Source organism: Aphelocoma coerulescens, chromosome 9 (genome assembly GCF_041296385.1).
Source record: "Aphelocoma coerulescens isolate FSJ_1873_10779 chromosome 9, UR_Acoe_1.0, whole genome shotgun sequence".
Classification (NCBI taxonomy): Eukaryota; Metazoa; Chordata; class Aves; order Passeriformes; family Corvidae; genus Aphelocoma; species Aphelocoma coerulescens.
Genome location: NC_091023.1, coordinates 9,774,379 through 9,788,989, shown reverse-complemented (window position 1 = coordinate 9,788,989; position 14,611 = coordinate 9,774,379). Strand labels below are relative to the sequence as shown.

The following is a 14,611-nucleotide window of genomic DNA, read 5'->3' as shown; positions in this document are numbered from 1 at the left end:
GTACTTGTCTTTGCTGTGAGAGATCCTGGACTCCCTGATCTGTTTGTGGAGGACAAATACAAATCAATTGCTGCTATGTGCATCTAGGCGTATTCAAGAATAGGTAATGATTAGATTAGGAGGTGCTGGATGGTCCAAAGTAATGGATAATGCAATGTTATCTGCTGCCCTTAAAATCAATACATTTCTGATCCTTCAAACAGTGGCAGAGAAAACTGGCTTATAAGCTTTCCTTGTTCTAGTGGGTTGACTAAGGCCAAAATATTTCCCTTTGAGGAAGGGTTGCCTGCTTCAGTTACCACTCCTGGAGGGACAGGAGAGCCATTTCCTAAGTATTTTTTGTGCACAGAAGAGCAATGCCTTGACTTTGTTTTGAAGCTTGCAAGTGCTGTTCGAACATCCAACAAGCCTTTTCTTTTTCACCAAAATTTCAGGAGATGGAAACCTGAAAAATTCCTACAAGTGTAAATTGAACTTGGTTGGTTATCTTTTAGATTCAGAGCAGAATAATAAACAAGCTTGGGGATCTCAGGACTACATAGCCTTCTGTGTGCTGTTTGACAGTTCCTAATTATTTCAAGTGGGTGTTCAGCTGAGGCCTCTGCTTAACTAATTGTTTGCCTCCCACAGATTTTTTTTTTCCTTGTACCAAAATAAGACTCACAGAAACAGAAAAAAAATCCATAATAAAATATATTTATAGTATAATAGTAAAAATAGAACAAAATTTCTTTCAAAATGCTTACTTAAACTTAGGGGCACTGATGTTTGTTTGTTAAACTTCTGTAATGGAATATGGGGTTTACAGTTATAGTTTTAATCTTTATTAGGTAGAACTATCTAGTGTGAAGACCTAATACAAATGGGCAGACTCCCTCCTTTTCTTTGACTTGGAGGTACATAAGACAAATTGTCAATAATACATGCTTTGATTGCAAAGTCAAGTATAAGCAGTGGTTTAAAAGAGGACTATTTTCAGAGATTTGCAGTTTCACCTTTGTCACTAGGATGTTCTCTTGAGTTAAACATAATTCTCTTCATTCAAAAGAGACTAAGAATAAGAAACTTCAGTCTTGAATATGTGTTCATTCAAAAGGTTTGGAAAAGCTGCCAATATCACAAAATTATAAAGCACCTGTGAAAGGTCAGACCTGGCTGCTTTTCAAAGAAACAATTTTCAAGAACTTTATAAAATAAGGAATGATTTGTTCTTATTTTCTGATGTTGAGTCTGAATGACGTATACGTTTATAATGATATGCTTAGGTCAGAAGTAATTTATACATTTTTATTCAAGCAAATCTAATATAACTGACATTAAAAATGTTTTACCTAAGAAAAGCACCAAACACTGTACAACCTTGGTCACCAGGCATTGTAAATTGATATGCTTGTGTTCTACCAGGAGAAGTATATGCAATTATCATTTGTTTGTAAGTAAAGCATGACCCAATCCTTCTCTTATTTTGTAGGCCATCTCAATTACCCACCAGTTTCAGGAAATGCACCTATTGCCCAACAGGCCACACTGTGACATCAGTGAAAGTAAAACATTTAACATCCTCTTGAATTCTGGTCTTACTCTGTTGAATTCCTGCTTCAGCCTAGTGATTTTACATCTTAAACTAAACTATCTGTTTTAATACCACGCTTGTTTTCCAGCTTTGTTTCACCCATTGGCTCCTCTATGATTTAAGTCAAAACAAACACCTTTCCAAACCACCTTTATTTCTTTCCTCTGTTTAATTTTGCCACTTTTAAAATAAAAATCAATTCAAATGCATCTTTTTTAGAAAGGCATTTGTTTTGTACAGTGGGGTTTGTGCATTATGATGCTTAATGACTAGAATACTTGCTGTTTGAGGTTATGGCAGGATTTTATGTTTCATGCAGAACCTCTTCCACAAGACACTCTCAAGTTTGCCTTATAGTTATGTTTTTAAAAATGTGTATTGCCTTGTCTCTTGTGATTACTCTCTGGTAAAAGTCTGTTGGTTTCAGTTCTGCTGCAGGTGCAGTGTGAGGTTTTGCAACCTTTTGCACAATAAAGATTCGTCTTGATTATTTTGAGACATTCCAGTTTCTCTGACTGAATTTCAAGTTTACATAGTTCCACTGGATTTTGTAGGATATAGCACGAGCTCTCGTCCTTTTCACATGTTTAGGCTGCAGTAATTGGTGCCAGAGTAGATGTAATACACTCTGTAAATTCTGGCACTGTCTGCAACAAGCAGTGAGGCACTGAAGCAGTAAAGTCATGTGCTAAGTAGCATCTTTCCTAAGTCAAGTCAGGTACTAAGATGTGTTGAAGTAGTGAAGTACATTTGGACATATCTGCAATTCAGCCTCACAGCAGCAGTGTAGGTAAATATACCTATAATAGGGTTTGTTCAGCTGCTCTATGGAATGGGAGCAGTGGAGGTGGAGTTGTTTGGGCTTTTCTTCAAGCAGTGTGAGTATGTGTATTCTTAGAATGTCTAATGGAAACTGGGTTAAACTGGATTCTGTGGTGTCTCTTCTTTACTACTTATGCTTGTTAAATTTAAAGCAATTTCAGGTATGCGAGTTCAGCAGTCACACCCCTGGCTGCATTACAGGCGTATGGGTAGTGCCAGTTACACACTGTCAGAAGTGAACAATTGCTCCTGCAAATACAGCTGTGGATTTTTCAGAGGGCAGAGCATTCCCTTCTCATCTGTGCTGTGCGCAAAGCTGGTGTCTTTTTTTAGGCCAGCACTGACAGGTTGGATATGTGACTCTCATTGTCCATGGCTTACACACAAGGTAACAGGGAGAAGTATTATTTTTATTTCCAGAACTAGGATCAAAGACACTTTTTTATATACTCAAGGGTGTCTGAAGGCTGCTGCATCTTCCAGGCAGTGCATCCATGCAGAGATGGGTAAAATGTGACTATTGGTACCTTACAGTAAGTGACTTCAGATCAGAATTATTCTGCAGTGTAAGCAGGATTGTAATTTATGATAATTGCTGTCTGAAGCTCCATCCTTGTCTCCTGAAAGTTACTCTTACCTTTACGCACCCACTGCTTCGCTCTGTGGGAAGTGATTTCTGTTCAGTAGTGTGTAGCCTTGTCAGTCAAACCTGTTCCCAAATGGGGCTTTCTATGATTCTTTTTTTAGATTGGGAGAGCTTCCCGCAAATGTGATCTGTTACCAAGGATGAGCAAATCAGCAGGATTAGAAGTGTTAATGTTGCTGCTCTGGTTTGGGTATTGTAGAGAGGTCTGGCTTACTACAGAGGCTGCTGATAAACTGAGAGGAGTTACTATTTCACAATGGCACTGTTTAGCACTGCCACAACAGAAGCTATGCAGATGAGTCATGGCCGTGGCTTTAATCCTTTTAGATACCCCGCTGCCTGTGCTTCAGAGGCCTGAATATTTTTTTGAAATAATAATTCTATTCTTTTTTCTTCAAGTTATATAGTATTAGACACTACTTTTTAATTTGCTCTTTCATCTCTTTGAAAATGTATTTTATGTTTGTCTTTCTTGAGAATCACATTTACTTCTGTTCTTGATGCAAGTGTGTAAATAAGGAAGTAAAATAAACAACCCTGTTTTTAAATAACAGAAAAACAAAAGTAACCTATTCCAAAGACCTAGCCCACCACAAGTCACTGAACTGATTTCATGAGACCAATTAGTAAGTGTTTTGCTCTGAGACAGAGCTGAGTTTGCTTCAGAAACCACAGAATAGGCATATCTGACCTGTTCCCATCTTGTTTTTTCATTTAAATTAAGTGCTGCCTGTCTGAAGGCAGAGAGTGGGAAATCACTCATTAATTGCAGAACCCAGTGTTTTGCTTTCCTCTGGTCACCAAGTGGGAATCTGGCATATAGTTAGTATGTGAAGAATTTTGCCATGTGAATTCAGCTGCTAAATTGTGTGCTATCTGTTCCTTCTTATTTTTTGAAATTGTGGAATTTATGTAAACGTACAGTTTTGAAATACTTTTTCCACTGTCTGAAGCATATTATTTTTTCTTTTAATGGTTTCACTTTCCGGGTGTTTGAGTAGCTTTACTCTTAATTCTGAATGTGATAAAGCACTTAAGATAGTGATAGAACCAGGGGAGAAGCTAATTTTTATACTTAATTTCGTAAAATGACCATCATCCTTTATAGAATTTGATTTTTTTTTTTTTTAGTATTATTGTTTTGTTATAGCTATGTACATTTTTATAAAACCTCATCCCAGCCAGATTTGTGAGTGGGTACAAAACTTGCATCTTTTTCTGATGTCATTGTCCTGATGCTTAAATGGTAGCAGAGCAGTATTTTTAGTAATTGCCCAAACTATGATATTAGAGGAATGGATTATGCCCTGACAGAAATCAACAAAAATAATGATTGCTTATTTCAGAAAGGGGTTGTAAAAACTCAGTTTTTCTGTTCTTAGTATTGTTTTAAGTGGTCTGACCTAGTTGTGGCTATTAATCAAATACATGCATTTTCTGCCTGCTAGTGACTTTGTTAACAGCCTTCCTTTTTTCGGAGTTGATTTGGGAGAGAGGAAAGGAGAGACAAATTTTTGGAGCATTTGTTTGGGTAGCAGTAAGAGACTCAGGGTCTGCTTAGCACTCTCAATCAATTCTGTATGATGGATTTTGGGCTATGCAGTCTTTAAATGCTGATCTGAGGATCAGCATTGGTTTTTAAAGGTAGGTGGATAAAAAATGGGTAGTTGAGGAACTTGATCCTTCCTATAGACAGAGATTATATAGGGAGATAGAATTTAAACATACATTAAAACGTAAAAATACTTTTTTCTCTTCCTCTTTTGTTTTGTTTTTTTTTTGGGGGGGGTGTGTATGGGCAAGATTATAATGAAACATAACAAGGTTTTGAAATACTGCTCAAGTTGAATGAAAGTGAGTTTGGGGAGGGTGGAAGGAAGGATGTCTACAGAAGTCCTTATGTATAATTTTGCAATACTAATCCATAAAGATTTTGATCATAACTCTTCATGTTTTAGCTCTATATTTGCTGCTCTTTATCTAATGATGCTATTTCAGGAAATTTCACTGAATATTGACTATTTTTTGCCTAAAAGGAGTGGTAGGAAGACTGAGGGTGAGGGAAATTAAATCATTTTTCTTAAAGATCAGAAAGAGATGGATGGAAGGGTTTGAGTAGGTAAGTAAAACCTCCTGCAGATAGTGCTATGGATTTAGTCAGTAGTTGGAGATTCCTCTGCACCCACACTAAAAAGTGGGAAGGCTGTAGATCTGTTCTGGCATGCTTTAGTCATAAATGCTGGACTTATGCTCCTAAGCCAAGTAGAACTTCCAGTGTAAATGAAGTTTTGGAAAATGGGACTGATTTTGAATTTTGAGGGTATACATAGTTTCTTTCTATTAAGACAGGGGAAGAAATATATTTGGTCATAGTTCTACAACAGGGAAATAATTGATCTCTTGTGCTTTTCAATAGCACAGATGCAGTGAATTCCCAATTTTATTGCTGTTTATGCCCTTGTTGTAGGACCGAGTATATGTGCAACAAAACAACGTGGAGAATGTCTACAACTTGGGCCTGATAATTTTTCGAGATCAAGTTGTACGTTATGGCTGTATCAGGGATCACCTGAGGCAAACTCTGCTGGATATGATTGCAAGAGAGAGGAAAGGAGAAGTTGTAGACAGGTAAGATGTTTGTAAGTGAATGTCTTTGGTTGTAAATAATACCTGTCAGTTTTTAAAGAGTGACTCAGGAACATACACAAATAATTCGTTACTTAAGACCACACTTGATCACAACTAAAATTTCTCTGTATTCTGGAGTAACATATTTCTTTGTATATTATATTTCAGCATAATGGTAAACAGGGAAGCTTGATAATCTATTTTTTAATATTTATCTTGTGGTTTCTTATTAAAACTTTCATCAAATGTCTCCATTATCATGCTGTGCCAGAGCTTTTGATCACAAAGCAGAGTTTTGACAATTTTCCTCCTCTTGCTACCTTGTATTTCCCCTGTACTTAGAGGTTGTTTAATTTTCTTGTACCTTTTCGTTTATTTATGATGTTTCCTCTTTTAATTCCAATTCCTCTTCTTCATGTTTTGATCGGTTTGTTTCTCAGCAGTTTAGTTGCATCTCTTAAGTTTTAAGTCTGTTTCTCAGCTTCATTGGTTGGTTTAATAGAAGTGGAAGTTTTGTACCACCCACTGCAGATAACTGCAGCTGAAGGAACTGCAGATCTGCAAGTATTCCTGTGCTTCCCCAGTTTCAGAACAGCTGTTGCATGTAGGGATATGTAAACTCCTTGCTACCTGGCTGCAGTTCTCTGACTAAGATTGCCTAACATGCAATTTAGGAAAAGAAAAGTACTCCCCAGCTACAGCTGTGTATTGTCCCCTGCTGCCAGAAAGTGGAATCTTTTTCTAGATGCAGTTATTTTGTTTTCATTAACTTGCTGATATATTTGAATTTTGGTGGTGTTTATTTTGTGTTCAGTTGGGGGTTTTAAAGTTTTTTTAATATTTTTGTATGGTTGGCTTTTTTGAAACAGCCAACCATCCAAAAGCTTCAAACTTTGCATAGCAACTTCCATGTGTGCAATTGTTTTGAATTGCTCAGTTCTGACCTATGTGTGCAGTTTTCTTTGAAGTAGTATTTTGGGTTAATTTCTTATATGTTAATATATTCTTCATCATTTTATGACTTAGTAGAACTTGAGACCTGTGTCCTTGTTATTGCATTTAAAATGCTTAATAAATATTGTCAGCTCTTTAGTTTTGAACAAAACCATACAATTTTGCTGCTGTAGTGTTCTTGAAAATGTCATGTGCTGAAGAGATTACAATGGACTTTCTATTACTACTTTTTATTAAAGCTAATATTGTGTTATGAGTTGTTATTCTGCTGTGTACTCTGTCTTACAAGCATGTAGATTTCTGAAGTTGTTAACAACTTACTTTTTGGCAGAGGCGCAATAAGAAATGCTTGCCAGATGTTAATGATTCTAGGTCTTGAAGGAAGGTCAGTCTATGAAGAAGACTTTGAGGCTCCGTTTTTGGAGATGTCTGCAGAATTTTTTCAGGTACAGCAGTATTCTAATACCATATTTGGAATGTTATTATTTCTGTCTGGAATTGTCAGATTTGGTGGTACTTAACATACTTGTTGCTTTTTTGAAGAGTATGTCCATCTCCGTTAAATGAAATAAGAAAAATAGTCACTAATTTTGCAGGAAAAAGTAACACAGATTTTACAGAATTAGCATAATTTGAATGTAGTTTTGAGCCATGGGTGCCAATAACATATAAAGTAATCATCATGTTAATCTTGCGCCTGCTTTAGGCTATGTCATGTAACTTAGTCTACCTCTGCTTTGCCCCCAGTCTTTTTGAAATGCCAGTAGCATGAAAGGCTCAAACTGTTTGAGGATGGGAAACCTGTCAAACTGCTTTTGAGGAAACTTTGTTTCCTTCATAGTTCCTACATTTGTGAGTTATTTTTTGTAATAAACCAAGTCAAGGAATTAAGCATATCCAAGTGGCTCTGCAATTGTTGATCAGCCACCAAATAATACATTGCAAATATTTTGTGAGGTTTTTGTTTTGTAAGATACTTGGAGGGAGAAAGCCAGTTGAGTGCTTGTTGAGTGTAATCATGATCTTCTATTGCTGGAAATTGATAGAAATTTTAAAATCACGTTAAAATATACCTAGATAAGGTAATTTGTGAGTCTCCCAGTTCTTACGCAGGATCAGCTGTCATATGCTCTGATCCTCCAAACTTCCTTGCAAAGCGGAAGTATACATTGCGCAGCCATTTAAATGTCATTGTGTTCAGTTTTTCATAAGTGCTTATATAAAATTAAGAAAAATAATTCCTCTCTTTTAAGTTCTATTACTTAGCTCTGCCCGAAAAATAAGACATCTTTTCTCCAAAGGCTCTGCTGACCAGTATGAATAAAAACAGTTTGACATGAAATAATGTGCTCAACATTGTCAGTAAAGAAAATGAGAACAGCCATAAACTGATGTTTGGAAGGAATTTTTGATCCTTCCCTTTCCCCATCTTTGTTTTCTTTGAACCTGTGGCTAAAACCCTAGTCAGTAACTAGAAACTAGGTTGGCTTGGGTTGCCTTAGTATGAAAAATACCTTGTTTATATTGCATGTACCCCCTTATGAACCACATTTAGCATAATAGAACCTTTATTTTGTGTTAAGTGTGTATGTAAGTCTTGGATGTGTTGGACATGCTGTGTTTGATTTGAACTTGCTTGTAAATGCGGATCTGACATGTTTTCTTTTTACCCTTTACAAAAAAGTCTAAAGTATTAATTTTTGTTAATCACAGATGGAAAGTCAGAAATTTTTAGCTGAAAACAGTGCTTCTGTATATATAAAGAAAGTAGAAGCTAGAATTAATGAAGAAATAGAGCGGGTGATGCATTGTCTGGATAAATCAACAGAAGAACCCATTGTGAAAGTTGTTGAGAGGGAGCTTATTTCCAAGCATATGAAAACTATAGTGGAAATGGAGAACTCTGGGCTAGTTCATATGCTGAAAAATGGGAAGACAGAAGGTAAGACTGCATCACTGGTGAAACACAAATGCTTCTGATACTGCTTATTATTTTTAAATATGGGATAAGTCAAGCTTAACATTTCTGTTCCTGTGCAGTTGTGGAAACACTTAGTGACTCTGTTTTGCAAACATCTGAGAATACTCAGTGACTATTAGATGGCTCTTAAAACAGAGCCCATACACTTAACTTGTTTCTATTTAGTACCAGATACAGGTACTTTTTTGGTAAACCAAGTATCTCATAAGAAAAGCACAAATCTGTTGCAGTGGTCTTTGTCACCAGTTGTCCATGAGCCATTTTATTACTTCCATTCCTCTAATATGTATTTGTAAAAATGCATCACATTTTTTGGCCCATGGGCAGTTATTTAAGAAATACTTGTGTAAAAGACTTAAACAAAAGTATTGCAGGACCAATTCTTGGGGAGGGAGCATTGTTGCAGAAAGGAGTTGGCCGTTTCTAAGGAAGTGGTTGAAACAGAAGGGCTTGGCTTGATTTGCTTTTCCCTGATAGACGTTAATGTGGGACAGAGTGACTGAATGAAAGTTATTATGGAAAGAGTACATAAGTTTCTAAAGCAGCATAATGAAGAGAGGGATTGTAGTATCTATATTTAGAAATGAGTGCCCACACTAAAGCCATGAGAATGGGGAACAGCCTTGCTGCTTAGATTAATGGCCTTTGTTCATTAAAACAGCTTCACAATTACTAGGTGATATTCAGAGCACAAAGTGAGCACATTTCCTAGCTGTAAAAAAAGAATTACTGTGTTGAGAAAGAAAGTGATTTTACTATACTTAATCACTTTTTCTTTAATATCCAGTTTAGATAACCTTCAGGCTGAGGGTGCAAGGATATTGAAGGTTATTAATAAAATACAGGTATTTGTTTAACTTTTATAGGCCTTGGTTTGATTCAGATAAATAGTAGAGTGTAAATGCTGCTTTGTGAAGATGAGATTTTGCATAAATGTGCAAGAATGGATTGTTCTTTTGGAAAGCAGTGTTTAGCCTAAGCCACTTCTCAGTATTTTAGGTGGATGAAACATAGTGTAAAAGTATATGACTGGCTTTAAGACAAATACACATTAAACTCCAAATTTTTACCAGGTTTTGCTTTTAATGCAGAAACAAGCTTCTCATTAGTCCTGTCCTATTCGGTTTAACTTAGTTAAAAACAACAAAAACAAACAAAAAAACCCCAAAAATAAACAAGAAAAAAACCCACCAAACTTTTGATACAGTGCTTGATTTTGGGAATTATAATCTTGGGAGCTACCTTCTTAAATACCACTGGGAAACATAATCTTGCTGAAGTTCTAATAGGTTCACTATCCTTCAGCATTAGCATTATCTTTTGCTTGCCTGGAGGTCAGCAATGACAGATTCCCTGCTACAGACAACCTAGAATAATTGGATACAGTCTTTGCTTTTCATTTTGAGGCTGCTGCAGTCAGCATGTTGTCAGGGCTGAAGGAAAGATGAGATTAGAAGAATCTTATGCTTGAGCTGTTACAGGATGCTTTCTGGGGCTCAAGTGGCTGCTTTAGCTCTGAGATGAATGAGTTACAGAAGTGTAACACACAGAGGTGTCCTGCATAATGTCTCATTCTTGTTTGCAGACCTTGCTTGTATGTACAAGTTGTTCAGCCGTGTGCCAAATGGTCTGAAGACGATGTGTGAGTGCATGAGCTCATACCTGAGAGAGCAAGGTAAAGCACTGGTTTCTGAAGAGGGAGAAGGAAAGAATCCAGTTGACTACATTCAGGTAGTTAAAGTATTTAACTTCCTTTTCTTCCCCACATTCTCTGTATTAGCAGTTCACCACCTACACAATTTATAACATATACTTTAGTATTGATTCAAAAGGGGTTGTTATTACTAAGCTAAATTTATACATTTTTTTAATGTACATTCCCTGAACCTTCAGATATGTTTAGAACTCTTACTTAAGTTCCTTGGAAAGCACATACTAAGTTTTTGTGCTTTTAGTAGTTGCTTTTAATAAACAGCATATTCAGCCTAATTTTCTAACTGCTGGGAACTTCTTGGATTTCCCTAAATGCTGTGTCTCCAGAGTGAGTTGTACATCTGCTGGCAAATAGCTTTATAGTGTCCACTTTGTTTAATTCTATGTAACATTAGCTATCAGTGTTTATTGAGGCAAAAATCACATGGCAATATTTCATGGCAAGCTTAACTGTGACTGAGAGATGAGTGTTTATCAGTCATAACAAATTACTCATTCCATTCTCTGTCTCCCTGAGAAACAGAACAGGTCTGCATGTTTAAAGATGTGAGTGTTCTTTCTTGTTCTCTCTCTCACTAAGTGATGTGCACCATTAATTTATCAAGATCACAAAATATGCTTCAGAACGTTTTGTCATCTTTTCTCTTCCATTGTCTCTGAGAAGATGGTTTGAAATTTGCATATAAAACCTTTAGAGTTCATTGAACCTTAAAGCTGTGTTTCTATAGCTGGAAGATGTTTTGTATTTAATGTGAAGGTGTGCATTCATTAAACATTGAGGTTTTCAAAAATGTGTGGTTCAAGTCCTTGTGTCTGTTCTTCGTGAGAAACATGTAATATTGTATGTCTGTCAGTCTCTGGTGTTTTGTTTGAAAACAATAACTGCTCTAGAACTGGTTACTATTTGAAGAAGCCATTTGAGTATAAAAACATTTTTGATTGGATTATTAATTTTCTGGCAATGCTGAAGCAAACTTCTTACCAGGCTTGAACAAGAATCACCTCTTCAAGGCCTGGAAAAAAGAAGAGAGAATGTCCTTGAAAAAATTATTAGGTGTAATGATTAAGGACTCTTACATTTGTGGTGGTGTGATTTAGAGAAAAAAAAAAGGGGGGGGAGGGGGTGCAAATGATGTGGAAAATAAGTATCTGGATTACTTTGAAGTAATTTTCACTCCTCATGGGCCTAAAGAGGTATCATAAAAAATTCAACTGAGAAAGATAGATATAGAAACTTAATTATAACGATGTTATCAAGGTTTCCTGTCACAAAGGCGAAGAGGCTGAGGAAGACTTGCAGCCATTCCCATGTGCTTTGGCAGAGCTCAGTCCCTCAGTATGGACCCCAGCATCTCACGAAGATGTCCCCAGGCAGGGATTGATATTCAGTTACTGAAAACCCCCCAAAAAGGTTTATCCACCACTTCCGCTGAGGTGATGGAAGCAGAGAGAAATACCTATGAATTGAGAAACCACCTTGCTCTTCTCATCTCAGCCATGTTCACATGAATCTGTCATGGACAATAGCACTAAGGAGACAGACATAGAAGCTGCATTAAATCATCAAGAAAAACAGCTCCGTCATAGCTCAGCACTGGTTCCACAACATGACATCACCCTGAGCATAATTGGTGAGATGATTGCACAAGCATTGCCAGGGGATTAGATTTAAAACTTTGTATAATAGTTTGAAGGGATGTTGAAATGCTTTTGTAATTCAAGGTACTAACAGTTTCTCCTGTTTAACACCAGGTTGTTCAGATGGTGTACTCCTGGAGAGGAGACATGAGCTAACCTTGGTAAACAGAGAGATAGTGGGATTTACTTTGAATTTAAAATTTCTAATACGCATTAATTAGCCTGTCTAAAGATCATTCCTTTAAGTGAGATGGTGAGTTCCTAAGAAACATTACTACTTCTTTGAGTTATTCTTGAATGGCTTCTTTAAGTAACCGCATATGAATTATTTCTTAAAAACCTAGAGACTTAAATACCATTTAACCTGAACAGTTTTTGCAGGCAGTGGTTGTCCATTACAAATCTAACTCTCAAGTGAAATTTCCTCCCCCTGCCTGCCAAATACTGTCTGTTATAACCTCTGTGTGTCATATGTACTTAGCAAGGTGCTCAGGTGATTTTAAGATGCTTTCGCCTTCTATATGCAGTTGCTTTAACCCTGGGTGAAGATGGTGCAAACCCTAAAAATGATGCTAGGAGTCCAATGGTTTAGTTCAGAGGAAGTGGTTCAGTTCAGGTCCCTGGTGCTTGTATCTAACTTTCACATGCGCCCAGTGACTCCGAATCAGCAGGAAACACGCAACTGAATAATGCAGAACATGTCCCTGGATTAAATTAGAGGAAAACAAAAACGCTGACAAGTTTAGGCCTGTTGTTGCACTGTGTTTTCTCCTAAAACTTGCGTAGCTCTAGGGGTGCACTTAATGGATGCTTAACCTCAACTTTCCCCGATGCTGTGTTTATGATACTGACTTTGTCCGTGTTGTTTGAAATAGAAAAGGCTTAATGAGTGCAACAAATACCTCCTTTAAGTTGCAGATTCAAAAATACAGGAAATCAACCTGTTTAACAAGGATGTTTAAAAAACTTTCTTATCTGAGAAGTGTATTACAGCAAACTGCACCAGTATTTGACACCAATATTTTAGCCAGTTTATCTAAAAATTGCTTCTATAAGAGATTCATGGCAGCAATAGAAATGTAAAAATGGAAACAAAATTTCAGATAGTTTCTAACAATGCTGAACAGAGAGCATTGCAGAACCTCTGACTGTAGGTCTGGTCTTGTCTATGGCCTCGTCTATTATTATTGTTTCCCAGCTTACAACTTCATAGCAGTGAAAATGGTTTTGTGGTTTTTGTTTTTTTTTTTTTTTTTTTTGAAAGGGTTTACTGGACTTGAAGAGTAGGTTTGATCGCTTTCTTCAAGAATCTTTCAATAATGATCGGCTCTTCAAGCAGACAATTGCGGGTGACTTTGAATACTTCCTCAACCTCAACTCCAGGTCTCCAGAGTACCTCTCATTATTTATTGATGATAAGCTGAAAAAGGGAGTCAAGGGAGTAAGTATAAATCAACTCAAAATATCATGCTTTTTGCTGTGTAAACTTGGATTGAATTAAACTAAGCTACTTTTCTAAGAATTATTTTTATATTAAGAGAAATGACAGTACTTACAGAAAAATCAGGCACAAGATCTGTGTGGCATGTCACCTACCTCTGAAGCAGCATACCTGAACTACTTCTAGCAGATGCTTCCTCAAAAAACAATTGGGTTGTAGTAGATTCTGCAGCTCCCTTCTTTTGAAACCTTACATATAATTTCCTTAAATATATGTATAGTTTGGAAGCTGCTCTCTGTATCTAATAATTTCTTTTGAAAATTAATCTGGTTAGGGAAAAGGGTTTGACTTTGCAGCTTTTAACTGTTTTTAGATACCAGGGGTCTATTACCGTATCTGTCATCTAAGTACATCTGTTGCCTTCAGTCTTTGCTTCTTTCATGTAATTTTCTGAGGTACAGAACCCAGAACTGGACGGATGGTTCAGCTGAGGCTTCAGTTACTCTCAATAAAACTGAATATTAGAGCATGCAACTTATGCTTTGGGAATCAAATAATAAATTCTATTTTTTTATAAAACAAATTATCATTTTATTTGTTGTGGCACTAGATGGGCTTTGCAAAACAAGTCTTAAAAGCTTTCATTCCAAATTAACTTTTCATACTCCTAATACTGATTTCTATCAGAGCTTTTTAAAATTTACACAGGAACTTTTAATGTATTTATCAAGGCATTCTACCCATTCAGTGTTTCCCTTCTCCCTTTCTCTTGCCTTTCCCTTCATTTTAGGTTTATTTCTTACTCCACTTTATTGAGTTTGTGCACCATTCTTTCGGCTGTCAGTCATATGGTGAACCAGTTTTGTTGGCTACTGTTAGACCATCTGCTGCTGTGAATTACTTTAAGTATGTAGGTTGTGTAAAGACACTTGTGCTGGAAGATTAAAAACCAACAAATTATTTCTTTTACAGCTAACAGAGCAAGAAGTAGAAACTATATTGGATAAGGCAATGGTATTATTCAGGTTTATGCAAGAGAAAGATGTTTTTGAACGCTATTACAAGCAGCACTTGGCAAGAAGACTTCTCACAAACAAGAGTGTTTCAGATGATTCTGAGAAGAATATGATCTCCAAATTAAAGGTAAAACAGTACTTGCTTTCTTTTTAGGGGGTTTTCTCTTTATTTTTTATTTTACATAAATATGGTTTCTTC

At 36.5% G+C, this 14,611-nt stretch overlaps 1 protein-coding gene across 1 annotated transcript in view; it reads left to right on the top strand.

The window, feature by feature from the left end:
- The window catches only part of CUL3 (cullin 3), a 56,096-nt gene that overhangs the window by 27,647 nt on the left and 13,838 nt on the right, over positions 1-14,611 (top strand). Inside the window, exons 4-9 of the mRNA XM_069023932.1 lie at positions 5,509-5,669; positions 6,955-7,069; positions 8,337-8,565; positions 10,190-10,335; positions 13,220-13,396; positions 14,369-14,539. Coding sequence (XP_068880033.1) covers positions 5,509-5,669; positions 6,955-7,069; positions 8,337-8,565; positions 10,190-10,335; positions 13,220-13,396; positions 14,369-14,539 — 999 coding nt within the window. The remainder of the gene's footprint in view (positions 1-5,508; positions 5,670-6,954; positions 7,070-8,336; positions 8,566-10,189; positions 10,336-13,219; positions 13,397-14,368; positions 14,540-14,611) is intronic.